Source organism: Anoplopoma fimbria, chromosome 10, assembly GCF_027596085.1.
Source record: "Anoplopoma fimbria isolate UVic2021 breed Golden Eagle Sablefish chromosome 10, Afim_UVic_2022, whole genome shotgun sequence".
In the NCBI taxonomy this organism is placed as follows: domain Eukaryota; kingdom Metazoa; phylum Chordata; class Actinopteri; order Perciformes; family Anoplopomatidae; genus Anoplopoma; species Anoplopoma fimbria.
In genome coordinates this window covers 10,404,902-10,427,697 of record NC_072458.1, presented here as the reverse complement: position 1 = coordinate 10,427,697, position 22,796 = coordinate 10,404,902, and the positions used below count along the sequence as shown (strand labels likewise).

Genomic DNA, 22,796 nt, shown 5'->3' with positions numbered 1-22,796 from the left:
ACAGAATGAGCAGAAAAGGACAAGATGACCTTCTGGCCTGATAAGAAATGTCTGGTTAAACTGAATGGCCAGCGTTCATGGGACATTGGACAAGTGTCAATGAACTTTGGCTCTTTATGAATGGAACTGGCTGCCTGAATAATGAATGGCTGCCAGGAGGCATTTTATTTAATAGAACATATTGAGTCTTTTACATGTATTTCAAACAGTTATAATTGACTTTGGATACTGAGATTACTTGTATTCAACTTCATGTCAGCCTACTCTAGTTGTGTTTGACTTATATAAATAAGTCACAAAACAGGCTTTACAAGAAGATTTTTGCACTGCATATTTTCTTTTTATCCAAACATGTACTTTGCCTTAAACTCAATTTGATAACAGTTGATTTATGTGGTACTAAAATCTCTTTCTCTCTCTTCCTTTTCAAGATTTTGAGCTTTAACCAGCGTACCTAAGACGAGGGATCTACCCGACCAAACCAAAGTACTTCTATACCAAAGCAACCAAGACCAAACAGAGCCAAACCAAATTAAAGCTTTGTAAAGCCTGAGTCCATCAGCTACTGTATATTCTATATTGTCAAGATGAAGCTGGAAAGCACACCAGGAGACATGAGCGGGTGGAGGGAGGTGGACTTTGTCCTCAACTGCACCTACATTGTGCCTGACCAGGTGTCGGACCCAAGTTTCAGCCTGCCCAAAGCCATGACATCCATCCCACGCAACCTCACCTTCGAATACAGCACAGACAATGAGGTAAGAGCAACTCAACTCCTTCAGATTCCAGATACGGAATTGCCTACTCCTAAATTTAATCAAAATACAAACCGAAAAATGTATAAAATCATTATAGATCATTTGCTTGCACCCAAGCAGCCCAATGAGGCTATAGAGTAAAGAAAAAGCTCGTATTCTCATCTGGCAAACCCCTAAAATTTTAACCCTCCTTTGAGTTAACCTGTTTCCCAGATCCCGTTCTTGAATGGTCAGTTTTGTCGGTTTAAAGTTTTTGTGTTTACAATTCATAATGTGAATTCTTTGTTGCATAACATTCTGTTGGGCCATCTGCATTGGGCTCCTTGGAACAAAAGATCTGCTGACTAATGAGCTCTTCGCACATACAGCAGAGTGCACGGCGTAAATGTTCATGTGGGGCTGTGGACATGAGGCCGCTGGCAGCTTGAGGTCAGGGGCCTTTTTATGTCTCCTGGTCACTTTAACTTTCATTATGTCACCCTTGTTGCCTTTGTGCAACTTCTTTGCACTTCTGTCTCTCCGCATATAATAATGCATGCAGGCACTCTCTTACTCAGGACATACACATGTACACACAGAGTAAGATGCCAGTGATCAGCTTGGCTTCCACCAGTTAATCCTGTCCCATTTACCTCCGAAGTCACCCTCTCCCACTCAGGTGAGTCAGGAGGAGCAAACACATTACCTCTGAGCTATTTTCATCAGCTGACCATTTGGCTTGCAGTGCAGCAGGATCCGGCATCTGCCTGGACATGTCTCTGTGACGCACCGCGATCATGTCTCCAAGCAAGGTTTTACAAGGCAATTTGTACTGTAACTGAAGAGAGAATGCTCTTCTTTTAAAAAGGAAGAGAGAGATGTCACACTCACTTGTTTTGGAGTTAACACTCTGATGCTTGCGGTTGCTCTTCACTGTCGCCTTCCTCTTTCTGTCCTGTCCAAAGCAACACTTTCTGCTGTCGTTCCCCTTCTCTAGTTCTCATAGTTCTCTCTGCCTCCTCTCTATGCAGCACTTACTGCTGTGGGAAGAGAAAAGCATGCAAACTAAGGTGATAATAATCACCCCCAGCCCTTGTTTTACAGGCAAACTTATCTTACAAACACTTCACAAAACTCACACCCGATGCATCCAAACTTGATTTTTGCCATTTGGTTTCACATGTACAATTAGATGTACGTGTGCATAATGTGATTGGTGACATGCAAACAAGCACAAGCACAGACTCACATGCTTGCCGGTAATCTGCTTTTGCTGAACCTGGCCCTTGTCCATTAAGTGGTTTCCCGCACTGAAGATAGTTTCGTGTGAATCCTTCTCCTTGTCTCTCTAAAGCTTAAGTTGGGAAATTCGTTTCCTGCTGTGATCATGAAACACAGACGCTTCTTTGTGTGGGTTTGTGGGGCGGCCGCACGTACATGTTTCACTTTAAATGTAAGGCACAGTTCACACAGTTATCAGGAAGGTTAAAAAAGGGATTTTTAACACAGGTCTGATACACTTGTTTCAGTTTGGCAGATAAGTCAAATCAAAAGAGTCTGGATGAGAAACTTGTTGTCAACTCATGTCATCATGCACTTCCACACACTTGCAATACTTTTTCAGCATCAGTTTGGCGACCAGGAGGGATATCATTCATCCTCCTATTCCGCAACTCCAAAATTCTCCACACTTTTTCTAAACCTCCTTTTCCTCCCAAAATTTTTTTTTATCCCGAAGCGTGCCAGGAAATTCAAAGAAGGGTAGAGGGGGCACGTGGCAGATGGGGTTGTTAGCCAGTGAGCTGGGAGAGAGGACAGCGCAGGGGACGGATTCGGGGGTGTGAGCTAGGGAGAGGAGGGTGGTGTGTTTGGAGGAGGGGGGGATTTAGGTTAAAACCAGATGATTAACTTTCGTTGGGGACAGGCAGCCGGCCAGGCAGCTCGTGCGTCCGCCCGGGCATCAACCTGGCAGGCGTACAAGCTATTTCCAGAGGGGGTTAAGAAAAAGACAAGGGATTGGGGGAAGGCAGGAGGAAAGGAGGGCGTTCAGAAGTGTGATAGCGTGGGCCCATTAAAGAACGCTCATCCTCCTTTCTTCCGTTCTTCCCAAACCCCTTTCCCTCCCCCCACCCCGAAACCTCCCTCCCTCTGCCGTCTTCCCAACCTGGTCCGAGCTGAGCGGTTAGGCAGCGGCGGCGGCCACAGCCGCTCGTTAGTCACGCAACGCCAGCAAAGTACAATGTCCCTGTCACACTGGTTCATCACATCCAGGAATCACCTCACTCGCCTCCATGGCCGTTCCACACACCCCCACACACACACACACACACACACGCACACGCACACGCACACGCACAAGCACACACGCTGCCCTCAGTGACCTGTTATTCTTCTAATGAACTGCTTTTTTCATCAATTGCAAAAGCCAACGTCTTCCCTTGTAGTTTGATAAACAATCACAAGGTGTTCAGGTGTTAGTCATTTTTGCTTGCTTTGCCGGTTTGACCTTTATACAGGACGCCATGAAAATCCTTCTGAGGTTCAGTTTGAATTACAATGCCTCAATGGAAGGAAGAGACGAGTGTGTGTTTATTTATGAATGGGGGGGGGGGGTTTGGTTATTTCAGAATTGAACACAAAGCTCCTCAAGACACAGAGACTGTGCGTACACCACAGATGCTGCTGCCCGATGGCTTGTGTGTGTTTGGGTTCGTTTTGAGAGGGGTTGACCCCAAGCTTGTGCACTTTCTATGAAAGTGTTAATCATGAAGCTGTTTTGCACAACAAAAGGGACACTGACATATCCTGTTGGTCCACGCTTAAGGTTACTCAGTTTTCCAGCACACGGTCCACACAAATCAGAACAGGACAGGTTTATGTCCTATCATAAAATAATTGACTTGCTCATGGGAAGAAATTTAAATGATTCCACGCACATGTCCATTTTCCAAGACTTTGTTTGGGCACGCTTAGATACACCTATTCCAGGGTATCTTACTATAGACAAAGGTGTGACTCGTCATTCACATTTTATAATCAGGCCTTTTACAAATTCAATGCAACCCGTCTATAGAACAAGCAGAATCACTATTATCTTTTTTAAATTGCTTTGTATGCTTTCCTCCTTTTGGTTTTAGAATCAAAAGTCTAGTATTGTCCTCTATGACCGCTAAAACACCTCACGAATGAGAGCTCAGCATTCACGAGGTTCACAGGACAAACAACAGGTGACACTGCTTTCTCTCTCTGGAGTTTATGACGACAGCGGGTCAGAGATCAGTGGAGTAGGTCAGTGAAAGTGTAATTTTCTTCATTCGATTAACTAGTTAGTGTCGAAAGTGTCTCACCTTGTGGGTTTTAACCTGGCCGGGGAGCTGTCTCGGTCAACATGACAAAGCCACCACATTTGCAACTCAGGCCAACGACCTTCTCAACATAAATAATGGATGAACACAAATATTGCAGTATGCTCAATGTAAAGATTTAAGGAAATATCAACTTTTGAGTTCTCTTTTGACTTCTGTTTTCTATAAGCTAGGTGTTTATGGGTAATATTTCTCATAAGAGGTGAAAGATGGAAAATGGATAAATCTAATAATGTATTTCGTTCTTGTTCCAGGTGACGGGCGTGTTCAGCAAAGAGTACATTCCTCAGGGGACTCGCTTTGGCCCTCTGCAAGGAGTCATCTACACCAAAGACAACGTTCCCAAACAGGCCAACAGGAAATACTTCTGGCGGGTAAGGGAAACGCATACACACATGTAGATATACAATTTATACACTGACTCTATGCATAATCACATTTATGCATCAGTACTGTCACACAACAAGAAAATGTCCCTGGAATCAGTTGAGAAGCAACTGGGGACATGTTTTCTTCTTCCTCTGTTATTCATGACAAAAAAGAAAAAAAGAAGAGACGTCCGTCGCTTAGAAGTTTCACATTGAGCTCCATACGTCAATAAAAAAAAAAAGGGAAAAAAATGCTTTCACACACACTCCACTGCCGTACAGTGGTTTTGGTCAAACTTTTTAGAGGAAGTTAATGTCACTAGCACGTAACAATGGGTTCACTCTCACACAGTCATCAAAGTCTTACCGTCACATACACAAAGGAAGGGACTATTTTCACCATACACGCACACACATTAAGACTATCCTTGTCGTCGTCCCCCCCCCCAGACACAGCTTATGACACTTAGGAATTTTTCTATTCTGCTGAGTCAATTCCCATAAGGAGTTTTTGCTGCCATCCTACGTATTTTCCTTCCGGCTCCATTTCCTGTAAACCTGTGCAAGGAGTGTTGCAGCGGTGCAATAGTGAAAGTGTGACGTTCTCTGGGAGTGATTATGTTTCGACCTCGTGATACAGGTGAAAGCACGGGGGAGGACGTGCTGCTGAAGGCATGCCAGCGACCTGACAGACAGGTGCTGGCAAGCAGCCAGCAATTACATCGTTTGTTTTCACAAGCAATGAAACTTTTCTTTTTTTTTTCACCTGAAAAATGTGATCATAGTTTAGTGTACCACTAGCATGTATTCTACTAAATTACTACACAGGAACAATCATGGTATATTTGTGAGAAAGGAAAGGAGGGAAGAGGGGAAATGAGAGAGGCAGCCACTGCGGTGAGTGGCCGACCACGCCTCCATACCTCACCGCCTACTACTAATACAGTGCGCAGTGACACAAACACACACTCAGGGCACAGAGAGCAGAGCTGTTAGGTGCAGCAGGCCAAAGGAGCAACAATATACTGTGACTGACAGCTGAAGGATATTTAATTGTACATGGCAGAGGTAATCATTCCGACTGTTTTTCTTCATCATCTTGATTTTTGAAATAGTTTTCTGTAGATTTCTTTTATTTTTATGATGATTTAATGCGGATTTTAAACAGGATTTGTCAAATTTAAAGAATTCGAGCATCACATGCTGCTTTGTTTAGTTAATGGTGGGTGTTGCTGCTGCCATGTGAACAGATGGTCAAGCAATATAAATAATGGAACTAGTTACTTTATTAAATTTCAAACCATTTAATATACAATACTCATTATGTTACGCACAAATCAGTTGGTTCAAATGTGTACATGTTTTAATCCCATCTTCTTCTCCTCCAGATTTACAGCAGTGGGCAGCTCCAAAACTTCATTGATGGCAATGACGTCCACAGGAGCAACTGGATGCGTTACGTCAACCCGGCCCGCTCTATGGCCGAACAGAACCTGGTAGCGTGCCAGAACGGCCGGGATATCTACTTCTACACCATCCGACCGGTGGAGCCCAATCAGGAGCTGCTGGTGTGGTACAGCCAGGAGTTTGCCCAGAGGCTCTGTGGCCAGCAAGTCGACAACAAACAAAGTGAGTGCAGGAGGAGAGGCTTTGCTAGTTTTGTATCAGGATGTTGTGGGATTTTCCTCTGGCAAGATTTAACAAATATCTTGAGGCAGAGGAAGGAATGATTTAGTGAGAATGAGTTAAAGAGTTTTGAGGTGAGGCAGCACAATGACACACACTAGATCTGACAAAGTGACAGATTTACATCTGTGGCCGTGACTAAACACATAGCACAAAGTCTGTGTCAGGAGATGAGATCTACTATGAGCAAATGTATACGTCTTCAAGATGAATAAAGACTTCCTGTAAATAAGACCTGATTTTATCTTTAACCAACAGTAGAGATAGATGGTTTGATGCTTTTTTCCCCTCTGTCTGGCTTACCGTAAAGAAACAAATATCTATGCATGATCATGGGCAACGCACACACGCACACGTAGTACAAAAAAATCTCAGAAGATGTGGTGATAACGTAGGATTTTAAGGAGGGTGGAGAAATCCAAAAGGAATAATGCCTGGTCATGGTACCTTTGTGAGTCATATGTTTGAAGCCATTGGTAGAACGTCCGGTCATCATCCTGTATGATTTTCTGTTGCCACAAAGTCCAATGACTCATAGTAACTGGATACACCAGATGGGTTGCCATTCATCTTGGTGACTAATGCTTAAGCGGTATCATTACGTGGTTTTTATCAACTTATCTCAAAAGCTTTCAGGTTCCTTTCAAGTTCAGGTATTCTCTTTGTTTGCCTCCCGGGGTTTTATTTTCTGCAGTCTAGTCTGGCAACCGTGTTACCGGTTGTTGAAGCTTCGGGCGGCAGTGCTAGAACTCACAAAGCCAGAGGACATTCCAAATCAGTTTGGGCTTTCAAATGAATTATTGTGAATCTGTGACGTAACATAAAGAAACATAAAAATAACGTGCACAGCTCGAGTCTCAGCAAGTTAATTAGAATATTCAGCTAAAGGTTAAAGAAAACCAGCGGCTGCATTTCAAATTGCAGGTAGAAATGTAATGATGCATCGTGTGATTTGGTGATTGAATGGTGATTTTAAGCTAATTTGGTAACTTAAATTAAAATAACTTTTGCTCATATTTGCTCTAACCGTCACTGTATCCTGACAGTGGTACATGAGACAGATAATCTCTGTAAAACATTCAGGTTCCTCTGCCTCCTTAAGTGCCCCTAATGGCATTTGCAACTGTCAATCACTGCTTGTGACGCTGGTCATTAGTTAGTTGTTGAATCTTGCAAATGCCAGTAAGAGCACTATAAGGAAGCAGAGGAACTTGTTCAGATTATCTGTCTGATGTATTTCTGTCAGGATAAAGTGACAGTTTGAGCAAATATGACAAAAGTTATTTTTATTTAAAGTTACCAATTGTAGCTTTAAAATACAAATCAATTGAAGTAGATGAGCTAAACCATAAAAAACACTGGCACAGCCTTTTAAATGAGCCTGTATGCATTTTTACGTAATGAACACGGTACAATAACATGACGTGAAAAAGCAGTCGACATACCGTAATGGTGACAAATTCTCTTCTCAAAAAGAGAAGGAAAAAAGGAAGAGCTGTTTCACATTATCTTGTGGCGAGTAAGACAGCCATACCTAGAAATGGTTTCGCAAATGAAACTCAGAATCTTGCCGTACTACTGAGACATGACACATGGACTCCCACACGCTTCACCACTTAACTTATTCTCCCACATCAAAAACACTACTGCGATTGACAAACTGAAACCTATACCTTATGATTTCATAAGTCAAGTCACACTGAAACTACTATCATTTACCATAAGAGGGAGTGCCTTCTGTGGGTGGATGGGTGTCTGAGTGTGCGAGGCACTTTACTTGAACTGACTTGACCCAGATATTATAAATAGCTTTTCCCCCTGTTTGATGCTGTTATACTCAATTTTAATTTCATTTATTTACAGAATACATGAGTTCAGACGAAGACCAAGAGCCCGAATACGCCAAACAGCACCTACCTCAGCAGACATGGCTTACAGACAGAACAATGGAGGAGGTGAAAGAAGAGAGGGATGAAGATGGAGAGGAGAAGATCGACGTGGAGATGTTGGAAAGAGACACACCGCCTGACACGCCCGACGACCAGATCATGGACTTCAGCAAAAAGGTTGAGAAGGAGGAGCGCGACAGAGATCCAGAAGACCGGGGGATCATTCCTTCCCCTGAGCCCGAACACAGAGAGCCTAGCCTGGGCTTAAATCATCCGTACTTACCGGATCCCCATTCTGCATACCCATCCCAGCACCGAAATCTCCCTCTTCACCTCCACGGCCTCTACAGGGAAGGGGTTACATCATACCCCATTTACCCCCAATCCAGACCCCTCCAGCCCAATTACCAGCTCCTTCCTCCCTACGGCCCGCACTATCCTCGCCTCCTCCTCCCATCGTACTCCCCTCCTTTCCCTGGGATGCTGCCTTCAAGAGGACCCTTCCGATACAGCAGCTACCTAGGCACAGATGGGCTCCCGTATCCACCCATTGGCCCGCCTAATCTGCTGCCAGTGTCCCTCCCCTACCCTCCGTCTTCACAGGGAGGTCTGAAAGAACTCAAAGCGAACGTGTCGCCACCACGAGGCGCCCCAGCCACCCCAGAGCTCTCCCCTCTCCCCAAGCCCGACAGTCAGCATCAATCTACCGAGCAGTCTCCCTCTGGTTTCGAGGAAGCCATGAATCTAAGCCTGGCTGCAATCAAAAGCAAAACAGCAACACGCAACGGCCCCGGCCACAAATCGCTGCCCTACCCACTGCAGAAGCAGAACGGGAAGATCAAGTATGAATGTAATATCTGCTCAAAGACCTTTGGACAGCTGTCGAACCTCAAGGTAACAGCTTTAAATCCTCTCTCTTGCGCTCGCAATTTATTTAAATGTATTCCAATTTTTCCACAACAGGTGACACCGGTGCTCAAGACTTTTTTTTGTGATCTGTGTAATTGTAGGTCCATCTTCGAGTGCACAGTGGCGAAAGACCGTTCCAGTGTAACCTATGTAAAAAGAGCTTCACTCAGCTGGCACACCTCCAGAAACATCACCTGGTCCACACGGGGGAGAAGCCACATGAATGTCAGGTATGTTGAAAATCACTGTCCTATTCTCGCACTACACGCTTCTTACGAGCTGATCTGAACATGATGCCAATGTCAAATCGAGAGTGGAAAGCCACAAATAGAAACAGACTGTAAACACACCCAAATGCTCTCTGACTCACATATCTTCCTGGTAAGGCTGTGTATGTTTAATTTTTAATGAGCCATTTCTGACTTTGTCTTGCAATTGTTGACTTGTGTGACTCTGTGGGTGTGAGTGTTGACAGGTTGGCTAGAACAAAGAAAGATATGTTGTTTTATGGAGGTACTCCACAGAACTGGAATAACATGATCAACCCTAATACTGTACTGTACATGACATCATACTGTGTTGTTCAGTTTTTCCAGAATAATCCCAAACACAATCCAAACGGGTTAATAATCAGCCAAGTGAATGTTGCTCACTGAAGCCTTAACCTTTCATTTCCTGCTTTTCAGGTGTGTCACAAACGCTTCAGCAGCACCAGCAACTTGAAAACACACCTCCGCCTCCACTCTGGGGAGAAACCTTACCAGTGCAAGCTGTGCAACACCAAGTTCACCCAGTACATCCACCTCAAACTGCACCGTCGCCTCCACAGCAGCCGCGACCGCCCCTACCGCTGCCAGCTCTGCGCCCAGGCCTTCTTCCACCACTTCTCCCTCCGCATCCACCAGTGCAGCTGCTGCCTGGCCAACTCCAACATACCCATCAACGTCCACATGAAACAGATGGTGGAGCGGTTCGACGCCAGCCAAGAGGCTGACATGCTCACAGAGGCGGCGTCGGCACTGCAGGTGGAGGAGGCGGTGGAGCACTGGTTGGCTCGCACCTTGGAGGGCGAGGGGAAGGAGGACCAGACGGCGGCGACCCTACTGCTGAAAGCTCTGACAGCGGCTATTAACTCACCAGCAACGCCCATGGCCCAATCAGCGATACCTGCATCACACCACAGCCCTCCACTGGCCTATCAGGAGAGGGCCAGCGTTGTTCACCTCCACCAGCGACCAACAGTGAAGACAGAAGGACAGTGAGAAGGAATCGAGAGATACAAATAAAACAAAAAATATAAAAAGGACATACAGCATACCAGCAACCAAGAAAACAGATCTTTCGCCAAATAAAACTCCCTAAATAGTCCATGAAGGGCATTAAAGGGAAACTTTTATAATCCAATGAGCGCAGCACCAAAAGAAGAGCATTCCAAAGACTGGGCGAGGGTATTCAGTGATTGTATATCCTCCCAAAACTCAGTTAAAAAAAAATGAAAATGGAGGAGGATGTTGTTAAGCTGTGAAGTATTTAAAACTCTTTTCACTCAGGTAGAGAATTGTTTGCTTTTTTTTTGTGCTTTAACTTATTACTTTCTTGAAATTTGAGTCATCTTTATTTATTTAGTTGTTTCATAGTTTGTTTTTTTCTTTTAGCATTTTCTGTGTGTTGATACTTCCAGAGATTTGATCTCTTAGGAAAACCACAAATGGACTCAGGAACAATGATGTGGCACAAACCTGTGAATGAGTCTTCACTTGTTATATTGTGCAGTGTTTTGATTTGTTTGACAGCGTGTTTGAGCTTCTGGGTGCATGTGTACAATGAGTGGAAGTTTATACGAACGACAGGGCACAGTGATGCTGGCACAAACCACATCACTGCTCTTTACTGAGCTATTTTATTTATTCATGATTTAATAAAGGGAAAAATGAGGTCTCTTGAAACTGTGTATTAATAAGCAATTGCCAAAATTACAATCAAAGAACATGAATGTGTAGCAATATTTTTTTGATCATTATTCAACTCACCTTACCTCAAAAAGTGAGGAAAGAGGTTAAGAAAATAGCATAACCAACGTTTTTCTTGATTATTCAGCAACTTTTTGCAGGTAATTTAGATATCAAAGTATCACAGACACATTGTGCTAAACAAAAAACCAAATACCACCCAAAGAAACTAAACTACAGATTCAATGTGATCACAGAATAACAATGTAATATGTACACAAAATACTCTGGAAATGGCTTTTTAGTCTTTCTTATTGCAACGTTTTTATGTCAAAACTGAGAAACTAAGTAGATTGCTGTGTAGCTTTTTACTGGATTGAAATGTTTCAGATATTTCTTACGTACAAAGCTTTACCGTGAATGTTTTGGACGACGAAAACAGCAAGCACAGTGGCACATTATTCTAACACTGTTAATAATTTTCTGACTTGGCACTGGAAAAAATGCAACTAGATCTGTGTGCTTTTTGTTGTTCCCCAAAACCAGTAGGCAGGTCCTGTTCTTGAAATGTGTACTACTGAGTCAGTGATGTACTTCTTTTTTGATTTTTGTAGTATTTGTTTTTTTACTTTGTACAATATGTTTGTCTACGTAGTTTATTTTTGGAAACAGGTTATGAGAATTTATATGTGAGAGACTATTTTGATGATACTTTTATATTTACATGATGTAGCATATTAAAGATATTGTTTCTATACATCCTGTATTTTACGTGTGTTTTCATACCGGTTTAAGATTTGATTAGGGGAACAATGCAGCAACTGGGATGGCAGAAAATAAATCATTAACCCTCCGCAACACAACAAGTCACAAAATACATTGTTTGTCCAGGACCTCACCAACGACACACAAAAGTGTTTTCTGATCTGCTGCCCCCATCAGCATCATGCAAGAACTGTTACAAATCACTTTTGATAAAAAATATTTTATGATGTGACAAAGCAATGGTTAAGGCTTGGTAAGGTTGAGGCACAGAAACGATTCGATAAGGTTAAAGGGGAAATTATGGTTAAAATCAAATACATTGTTAATGGGGCAATGTGTAATGTCTGGTCACATTTTCCAAAGAAATACTAGGTCAATACAACCTACATTTACAGTCATCAGTTATAAAAACAAATGAAAAACCTACTCTTCACATGAAGCGTAAGCCTATAGTTTAAAAACCATGAGTCATTTTCTCGTTTCTACAACTTTGGATTTAATAAAACAAAGAAACTATCAAAACACACACAGACCTGTACCTCCAACGTAATAGCCACCCCTCAAGGCAGCTCTAGTTCTTGTTAAGATGTTGGAAACCAAAACTCTGGCCAGAACTTACACATTGCCCCTTTAAGGTTATAGGAAAACATCATGCTTTGGGACAAAATGCAGCGTCCTAACAAGCATCTGTCAGGTAAGGAATTTCAACATGTAGAAAACTACTGGTTCCATGGCAACTAGTGGTACGTCACAAATGTCGTAGGAATTACTGTGTGGAATTGAGATGTATGCATTTTTGTTGTGTGGCCCTCAATCATATGCTGACTCTCTAAATTGTCTCTCAGTCATCAAAACTTTATTAACACTGGGTTAAAAGGACAGGTTGAAAAAGCCTTGTCTTTTCTTAGTCTTCTTTTTTAAATTCTTATTAACTGGTTATTTGATCTGAGACCATTACTGACGTCTCATATCAATGTAGCCAAGATATTAACGCATGTGGAAATTCTAACAAAACAATCTTTCCATGAACACAATAACTACAAATCACAACAACATAGTTACTGGACTGGTGTATTGTAGGCAGGAACACAACGCATACGCCCTTGCGACATCCTGTTTACTACCCCTCTCCTGCTGGTAATAAACTCTAGGAAGTCCCACGCTACATTCCCCCTGATTGGTTCACTTTTCAGGCTCCCTTTCCTTGAAAATACAGGAAATGAAACTAGCCGGTCACCGATGAAACTCAGAAAAAACACTGCTTACATCACATCATTTTTATTTCACAAAATCACTGAGTGTGACAACAGATACTCTTGTTTTATCATTGTTACTTACTGTCAAGTAACTTTGTAGTGTTTAAAAGTATAACTGATGCTGCCAGGAATTACAGCAGGTGTTGGGTTGTATCACCTGTTTTGATTGGAGTGTGATTATAAGACGTTCATCGGAAGAACTGCTCTGAGGTCATAAATTATTATTATATACTTATTTGCTCAAAGTAACTGATTATTGCCTTCTCAGACACAACGTTTGTAGATTTAAAACCTGAATTTTGTCCTCAGCTTTTCTCAAGACAACAACAACCTTGTGATGGATTTACGGGCAGAGCAGGCATACCTAAACGAACATGAAACCCCAGAAGATGATTCTAACTTAATCACTGTCGTCCCATGACAATGAGACACACTTTCAATCTACAAAAATCTTTAGCGAAGTTACTGTAAGCATGATTTGCTCTTTACAGTAATTCTCTCACAGTCTCCCTCTCTCTCTCTGTGTCTTAACCACTTTCTTTTTCTTTTTGCTGAAGACTTTTCGTTCTATAGTGTTTCCTCTTGTGATCTCTGCTGCGGGGGAGAACCCCGCAGCAAACACCTACGCACCTCTGACCAGAATAAAGGCACCTCAGACCTTTAAAATGCACTCAAACTGCTGTGGTGACAGGAAATCCTTTAGTTCTGTCAGGCTGCCAGCTGTGCTGCCAGCTACACGTTCACCCTATTGCGCAATCAAGCAATAGAAGCAGAAATCATGGGGAGAGTGAGAGAAAATGTATAATACCTGTTTTCTATTCTGATAAAGCGCAGGAGAGAACAGAAGAAAAACTCAAACTGCAGACAGCCTCATTTGAGCACCACGTCCTTATAAACATTAGATTATTCACTTGCACATAATAATCCACTCAGCCCTAATTCGATTCAATTGAATAAATCTTTATTCTCCTTGGAGGGCAATTTGAGCACTAAACAATACCAAAAAATATGAGATAAGCATTCTGTAGTAACTGCATGTGCTAAAAGAAAAAGTAAGCCGTTTGGAATACAGTGCAGGGTGTCAGTTGTACATACAGTATCGGAGAGTCTCAGTCGGGTCACCCCCGTCATCAACTGGTGAAAATTAGCAAAAAAAGCTAATACAAAAGATCAAAATTGGACAAAACCAAATGATTTAGAAGTACCGTCATTAATTAAACAACATGACTGTTGAAAGTACCGTTGTCTTCCCGGTTGAGAGGACAGGGCTAATGTGAAGCAGACATCCTGTTTTTTATTTCTTCCTCTTGTTCTTCGAAAACAGACAGACCATAGTTTCCCCTCTGCAGCAATTTAACAGCCCCTGAGAATCACAACAGGACATCCTTTAACTTGCCACATAGGTAGGTTGTCAGGCAAAAATGAAAGAAACATACCACACGAAGAATTAAAAACAAATCTGACACACGTACACACGCTGGTGTAAGGCTGCCTCAGTATTGTGACAGTTATCAAGTGAATTTTAAAACATGTTGTAAGTTGTCTCTTCACAAATTAACTTTAAGGACACACAGATGTCAACAGCTGTATTCATGCCCTATCTAGTGTGTTAATCACACGGAAGTTGACTTGATGAAAATTTCCAGGGAACTCACTACCTCGTCTCAGATTGCGTCATGCATCTCACTTGCATGTGAAGACTCTCTTCTTCTCTCTTGACCCTAAATAACTCCAAAGACAAAGTTTCCGGTTTCTCTGGGATAATCTTCACTGGGAGTGTTGAGTAGATCCCCTACAGAAATCATCATCAGCTCTACAGCACGATGACATGTCTAACTGGAGTAATTTCCTTTGCTTTAAATATTCTAAAAAAAGGGTGCGACTTCGGGGAAAAACTCCCACTCACAGAAAGCTTTAAGTCTCAATCAAAGTGCAGAGAGCTGGCCTACTTTCTTAATTTGCATGTGTCCAGTCCAGTTCAGTCACAACCCAATGTGCCGTACTTTCACATTTACTTTCAAAAAAGCTATCGCCACTCCATGGAGCGTATTGTGCACCATGATGACTAGGCCCCTTCCCTTTTATTTTTGTTGTTAACATAAAACGAATGCTCTAGCGACATCCCTGATCAACCGGCTTGAACTTTGCAACTGATAAAGAGGAGTGCAGGGGGAGTTCATGAAACTGAATTAATGCTTGTGCAATTCACTGATTCCGGACAGATACATGTGTCATTACCATTATGTCAACAGTAAATTTAGGAGCATTGTGTGGACATAATCAACATCAGCACCTGACAAGACATTATATCTGATCCTTTTCTTAGGAGTAATAAGAATACTAAAGTGATTCATTGTATGAGAGGGAGAGAGGGGAGGAGAGACACGAGGGCAAAGGATAAAGGCAGAAATAAATGAGGAAACAGGCTTTATAAATTAAATTATTAAAAAAAAAGTGGATTAAAAAAATGTATGTGTCTATCGTGAAAATATATTTACCATCACAGACGTGACACGTTAGTGAGTTTGCGTAGATAGTTTCAGCTTGGGAATGTGTTCGAGCGGTGGAGGTATGGATGCACCGATGAGACTTTTTCAGATGTGAGGCAACATCAGGATTGACTTAAACATTGCTTTCGCAATTTTGTAAAATTAAATATAACCAATTAATACACAGATTTCTTCAAAATTAACCGAAATTACAATTTAAGTGTTTACCTTTTAAAAGCAGAAGTTTGACCAGTGTTTTGTCAAAACTTAAACAGGAATTAACATACAATGTGTAGAGTGTATATACAAAGAATTGAATCAAATAGATTGTCACCGATACCTGATCCAGTTATTTGAGATAGTCTCGGCTCAATATCAGATACAAATACACTAGGCGCAGTATCATAAAAAAAGCACCTCATTCAAACTCAAAAAAAAAAAAAAAAAAAAAAAAAAAAGTATTTGAGGTATATTCTTACACTACATATATTGCATAACCTGAACGAAAAATAATATCAGCTGTGAGCTTTTAAAAAAACAACTGTAAAATGTTCCCTTATGCCGATGATACTTTAACCTCACAGCTACATCTCTTTAACAACTACCAGCAAACACTTCACACACATTTCACACTCTTGCTGGTTTTCATTGTGGCAAGCACCCCTCCATCCATCTCATTTGTATTTGGTCTAAGTGTTTTCTGCATGGCGTATAGCGTTGAATGTCCTGTATTGTGCTGTAAGTATATGTTTTAAAAGTAAACCTTAGCCAAGTTTAGTTGTTGTACTATATTCCTATATATAGAGAGAAATTGACTTAAAACCTTAAAAAAAAAAAGTTAGGAATTTACAATAAAGTTTTAAAGAAAGTAAAAGTAATTATATCAATTTAAAATATTTTCAATTGTGTGCATGGATACAAAGAATTCTAGGTCAACATTACAAACTTTCCTTCAGAACTTCCATTAAATACATTGTCACCTTGCAATAAGTCAAGTGAATAAACAGGAACCGCAGCAGTGGTTTTGCCTGTTGCAAAGTCCACTTACTTGGAAGATAATCACCAAATATCTAGCATTTAGCAGATGTTACTCGAGCCTCGCATGACTGACTTTCTGTTTTCTTTCAACAGAAAGATGCCTAGCGTGATAAGTGTGTGAGGTATGGGTGTGTGTGTGACAAACGGAATGTGTTCTGATGCCAAAGTTCACTTTTGGTTTGAGTTACTAATAATCAGTGATTGATGTTGACAAGACATTTCATACACTCTTTAGAGGTGCACGCCTTTAATCGTATATTATAAGGGTTCATCCCCTTCATCATTAGCTTCAGTTTGACCTCAGTGTTTGACTTCCGATTGCAGTCGTTTTTTAGTCAGCCGTAAAAGCCATATACATGGGTGTGGGGCTCTGAGTAACAGCACGAGGTGGTGACGACGCAGCAATCAGCTAAATGGGTCTAAAGGTTTAACATAACACGATAATAAATGCCAGTTTATATCACCATATTGGGCAGTTCAAGATTTATAAAGTAGCTATATTCACTCAATCTCTGGCAGACAGTTTGATGAGAGGGTTGATACAACTTCATTACTTATCCATTAACTTCCTGCAGCCCCCCTACTGCTCCAAGAAATAGTCTGACCCCCTCCCAAACACATTGCAACACACAAACACCAGATTAAGTCATGTTAAATATGTAGCATCCTGCATGCCCTCATTAGAGGAGGAAGCTCAGCAAAAAGCTCTTGATAAACAAATTTTTACTTAAACAAACCACAATTTTAACACCAAGAAACTAAATGAGCCCACAGCAAAAACTAGCCAACGGTGCATGCAAACATAATGGTGCTAGAGATTTTGCTACTTCATCCTCCCGGCAAAATGGATATGTCATTTTGGAAGCTGAGACGCTGAGTCTGATTCCTCTACGACTAAAACTCACTTAACCAGCGGCCGATGGCTACACCAATGTCTCTGAGTTGGTTTTTAGTCAATTCCAGCCGTCTGTACTCATTTGCATGGTATGGAGGAGACATTTGTTAAAACAGCGCAGAGGATCGTAGGAACCAAGCTCCCGACTCTGGACACAGTACATGCTAGCCGTCTACACAAGAAGGCTAGCATAATCAGCAAGGACCCAACCCACCCAGGTCACAGTCTGTTTGTCCCCCTGCCATCGGGGAGAAGGTACAGAACAATAAAAACCCCCACAAACAGACTGAGGAACAGCTTCTTCCCCAGAGCTTGTAGTGGCAGAGATATACTCCGCCTGTAGCAGAGCCCCTTTTCCTCCTGTTTCTAGGTTTGTGCTGAGCTATACCTAACTGGCTCCGATTGAAGCCTTATGACTAACCTTCATATGAAGAGGAATCTTCCCATTCATTTCGCCACCAGAGAGAAAACGTTTGTATTTCCCAAAATATTAAACTTTTACTGTATGGGTTCTGCTTCATTGACAGATCTAAGGGCCCTCTGTTAAAATATTTTTCTTCAGCCGATACCATGATGACATTACACACATTCACAATGCTCAGTTGGTGGGGAGACAGGGGTTAATCGGGGCCCAGCAACTTGTGGCCCCTATGCATGAATCCAGCCATGGATGTGGACATGTGCAGAGATCTGTAATATTAAATACTTTAGTATAGTTATTTAATTTTGGTTTGGGTTATTTCCTTGACTATTCATTGCACAAGCTAATGGCAATTCAAATGAAATGCATTGTAGTTGTTTCACTGTTTAATCTATGTATAATTGATCGTTGTGTAAAACAGTTTAGACTGTAGAGCAGGGGTGGGCAATTCTTTTTCCCAGGGGGCCAAATGAGCAACTGAAAATATTTTGGAGGGCCGGGCCAAAATGCCGAACTCAATTATGCATAATATACATTTTATTTCTATATAAAAAGCAGTAAATGGCATTGTTTTGACCGCTGGTAAGAGTGTATGTTATTATTTGGCAATTAAAAGGTGAGGTTAGCTTTCAAAAATATCATTTATTCAAATAGAATTTCCAAAATGATAAACAAAATGTGAAACATTTGACTCATTTTCAGTCACATTAATAACAAAGGGCATTTTGAGTTTCATATACTATTGAAACAAGGATTTTCTTAGCTTTCTAAAGACATCACATCATCTTTGTAGCCAAAATAAACAAGACATGTCACTGAACAGTGTAGAGGTTCCCATAGTGTGTCACTGGAGGTTTCTGAAGGGGAATTCCAGCACAATGAGGGATACTATAATTTCACTTTTATCACCTTACTATAAGAGATAATGTAAGATTTGTTTTCAGGCCCTTATCTCATTATCTCCTCAAGATTAGCAGTGCAATCAACATGGGCGCCTTCCGTTACAGTGAAGCAATATAATACAACTTTAGTGTTTGATCAGTATCATGTTTGCATCAGTATCATGTCCTTATCAAACAAGTAGCACACACTGAAACTTACTTTTACTTGTAACGCAGGAAGTTGCAGACTTTGATTGGATTCAGCACGCTGCTAGCGCCATCTTGAGGCGGAGTAGCCACATACACATAAACGGGTGCGCAGCCCCGAGAGATCAGGTTGCAAATTGCAAAGCGACCACTAGATGTCGTCGTTCATCCACTGTGATTGCACACTGTGGCGGTACACATAATTAGGAGATATTATACTAAACCAAATATGTAAATCACTTTGTGTAAATGCTTATTACAATCAAATTATGCATGTAATGTATAATAAATATTGTTACAGCCACACCCTTAGGTTACCAGGCGCACCAGTACTGTTCTTACCTTGTGTGACTGCATATGTGTGTGATATCATGGCAAAAGGTAGTACTGGAGACACCTACTGTAGCTGGAACCAGCACAGAAGCTGGTTTGAGTCCTCTGTCAGTTGATTAAGTCTCTTGACAAAATATAAATTGACACACAGATTGCGGCACAACCATGCAAGATTCAAAATGCACGTCAAGTCAGAAGATGGGTGTGTTCAAGGGCTCCGGAAGTAGGGCGGTAGGAAAAGGGCCCTAATAAACGCCCCTGGTCTGATTTGCCAGGCTGAGGTCAAAGCATCTTGAGATGATCTTTTGATATGATAAATACATTAGTAATAATAATAATAATAATAATAATAATAATAATAATAATAATAATTATGCACAAAAGCTATAATTTGAAGTAATGAATTAGGTCTCTCTGTAATGCTGAACGTTTATTCTAATTTGTGTGATCGGAAAGCTGTTATTGTAGGCTGTCTGGGATCTGGGTGTTGCTTTGCATGGGCGTGTCGCAACACCTGAGCTCTGCATATAGAAAATGAGGCAGCAGGAGCAGCTGTTATCTGTCAACAAGTGCCATCTGTGTAGTTTATCAGCTTTTAATGAGCCGATCACCGCTGGGAAAGTGGCCGTGACTCGCGCATCAGTCCCGCTCTGCCCCTCGGTGACATTACGCACAGTGTTGAGATGGCGAAGAGCTCATCCAGAAGGTCTCTGAAAAGTTTGTTCTCCAGGAGCGAAGTCAGCGTGGACGAACCGGCGGAGAAGGAAAAGAATGAGGGAGAGAAGGCGAAGTTTAAATTCTTGAAGTTCAAGACAAAGACAAAGAATGACTCTGCACCAGTGAAGGCGGCCAATGAGAACCAGCATTTACTCAGGTATGCTTGCAGAATCGTGAATTTCCGGTGGCCAGTGTCTTGTCTTGAAGCAGCTTCTGACGCTGTAAAGAGCCATTTTAGATTGAAATGGACCCATACTTTATTGTTGTTCACCACAAATACATAAACTGTGTGTGTCATGTTTAAAGTTTTGGACTTTTGGATGTATGCGTTTCTGAGCTGATCCTTCTACATTATTTTGTTAAATGGGACATGCCCTTGTGAGTTTAGTCAGATCTCATCATACAGTTGTCTGTCCAGCAGTAGGTACAGACATTTATCAGGCAATAAAGTATTAAATGAGGTTAATGATAGCTGAAAAGGGTAATTTCCTGCATCATGCCAAATCAATTTCCTTAGAATTACCATGGCTTTAAAGATGATTGAGTTGATAGAGATTTAGATAGCCCACAAGGGCATTTCTGTCTAGACAGGACTGTGAAATCTATAATATTCTAGTCCATTCTTTCAGTGATTATGCAATTGTGCAAAAGAGCAAATGGAGTGTGGGGAAATTAAACCTCCTTCAGTTCTCTGAAAGTTTGCAGAATCCTTCAGGGACATGCAGTGTCTTTGAGTTAACCGTTTTGGAAAAGTCAAACATAATGCTGCTACAGCACTATGAGGCATGTGTTTAACCCAATTCAAAATGCATGATTGAATATCTATTGTAGGGAAAGCATTGTCAGTTGGACCTCTTTTGTATCAACACCAAAAACCTTTTAGTAGAATGAAAATAATTGTATACCTGTACAGATAGAGGTGTCTGCTAACAATTTAGCACACAGTTTTCAGAGCCCATCCCAAATGTGAAAGGTCCAAAATGTCCCCTATCCGAGGCAGTTGGGACAGTGGGTAGGGTCGATTGGGAGACCTTGTAAAAATAGTCTTTATATTGAAAAAAAATTGCAGTCTAGATTTGAACATGTCATATTTACAATGTCACTTGTTCTCACATTCCTATGAGTAAAGGAAACGCCCCAAAAATATATTATTTTAATAAATTACTGAGATATAGAATTTGGCCGTCATCTGAGTCTTCATCTGCTACTTGAGTAAACATTCACTCTGTGACTTCACAGTGCGTATTCTTGAATTTGAAAAAAGATTATATCGTGTTCTTTGTTTGTTTTAAAACTGGCTTCAACTGATGTTACAGAAAATCGGCTTCCTAACAATATGTTTTTGTCTGTAGAAGGGCTTAAAACTGTATGGCAGAAGAAAAATAACAAAAGCACCCACAAATATACATCCTATAGATTTCAAAACTGTGAATCACATGTGAGGAATAGTCAGAGGGTCTCCACTGTTAAGTGAAGAGGGTGTGGCAGAGTATGAGCCAGATGAATGGCATAGGCATATTTTCTTTATAAGAAGGCACTATCCAAACTCTCAACCTGTTGCATTTGTCCCTGCTCTCCTTATGTCATCATTTCAGGGTATCAGCAAGAATGGTTACTCTGATCACGTTATTCAGAGCTGAACAATTGATTGGTGATCTTTTAATTGTGCAAACAATTTACAAAGTGAAAATACCTAAACTTCTCTGGTTCTAGCTTCTTCAAGTTTATATTTTTTGGTTTAAAAGTCTTCTATTATATTAAAAACAGAATATATTTGCCTTTTGGACTGCTAGTTAGGTGGAACAAGCAACATAAATTGGCCAACTTTGGCTTTAAGCAACTGTATTGAACATTTTTCACTATTTTCTTACATTTAAAGACCAAACATCTGATTAAGATAGCAAGCAGATTAATTGATAATGAAAATAATTATTTATTGCAGCACTAATCTTATGGAGTAATAGATAAATAAAATGGCGAAACACATTCATAATGAATAAAGTAGAGGCTGTCTGATACTGTTAACTGCTATCAGTTTTAAAAAATCAAGAAAGGTGAAAACAGGATATAAAACAGGAACCTCCAAAATGTAGCTGTCTGTACTTTTAGACATGGACTTTTTTGCATTGATGCCGGAGGTAGGCTGTTTTACAGCTGAGCAATAAAGTCATTAAAGAAACTGAGCTTGAAACAACATCTGCTAGACTGTGATGTGCTCATTTGTTAACAGTACAGGCTCCTCGACAGCATGGATGTATTACTGAACGGGCCTACCGGACACAGGTCCAGGGAACCAAAGTGTTAGGGAACCCCTGGCCTTCTCCTACAAAATGTCACTCAAACAGACACGTACCAACAAGGAAAAGACTCAAAATGACCACAAAGAAACATATAGGGACTACCAAGAGACAAAACAACTACAAAGAGACTCTGGATGACAATGAAAAATGGGAAAACAACCACAAAGAGGCACAAAATGACTACAAATATACACAAAGCAACTACAAAGATACTCAAAATGAATACAGCGGACACAAAGCAACTACAAAGAGACTCAAAATGACTACAAAGAGACACAAAGCAGCAACTAAAACTCAAATGACTAAAAAGAGACTCAAATGACTACAAAGAGACTCAAAATGCCTACAAAGAGACTCAAAATGACTTTGAAGAGACAAAAAGCAAACTACTAAGAGACTAAAAGGATCAACAAAGAGACTAAAAGGAACAACAAAGAGACTAAAACTGTATACAAAGACAATCAAAATGACTACAAAGAGACAAAGCAACTACAAAGAGACTCAAAATTACTACAAAGAGACTAAAAGGAACAATGAGACTAACAATGAATACGAAGAAACTCAAAATGGCTGATGCAAAACAACTTAACA

General features: G+C 41.0%; 2 protein-coding genes across 3 annotated transcripts in view; both read left to right on the top strand.

The window, feature by feature from the left end:
• The first annotated feature begins 587 nt into the window (after positions 1–587).
• prdm1b (PR domain containing 1b, with ZNF domain) lies at positions 588–11,678 on the top strand. Of its 2 annotated transcripts, XM_054605467.1 has the most exons (6): positions 588–758; positions 4,357–4,476; positions 5,859–6,099; positions 8,020–8,939; positions 9,056–9,184; positions 9,641–11,678. In XM_054605467.1, the coding sequence occupies exons 1-6, from the start codon at positions 588–590 to the stop codon at positions 10,214–10,216; spliced, it is 2,157 nt and encodes a 718-aa protein (XP_054461442.1). In that variant the 3' UTR covers positions 10,217–11,678. The 2 variants fall into 2 exon arrangements, with proteins under 2 accessions (XP_054461442.1, XP_054461443.1); XM_054605468.1 differs by lacking the exons at positions 588–758; positions 4,357–4,476 and adding an exon at positions 5,449–5,538.
• Positions 11,679–19,763: 8,085 nt separating this feature from the next.
• crybg2 (crystallin beta-gamma domain containing 2) overlaps positions 19,764–22,796 on the top strand; it is a 44,594-nt gene continuing 41,561 nt past the window's right edge. Inside the window, exon 1 of the mRNA XM_054605456.1 lies at positions 19,764–20,062. Coding sequence (XP_054461431.1) covers positions 19,872–20,062 — 191 coding nt within the window. The 5' untranslated portion in view covers positions 19,764–19,871. The remainder of the gene's footprint in view (positions 20,063–22,796) is intronic.

What these genes read in the sequence shown, in the direction of transcription:
- prdm1b (XM_054605467.1), top strand. Translation starts at nt 588, where the DNA reads ATGAAGCTGGAAAGCACACCAGGAGACATGAGCGGGTGGAGGGAGGTG. An exon ending in GACAGCTGTCGAACCTCAAG is followed by an intron (nt 8,940 to 9,055) that starts GTAACAGCTTTA and finishes GTGTAATTGTAG; the next exon opens with GTCCATCTTCGAGTGCACAG. An exon ending in AGAAGCCACATGAATGTCAG is followed by an intron (nt 9,185 to 9,640) that starts GTATGTTGAAAA and finishes CCTGCTTTTCAG; the next exon opens with GTGTGTCACAAACGCTTCAG.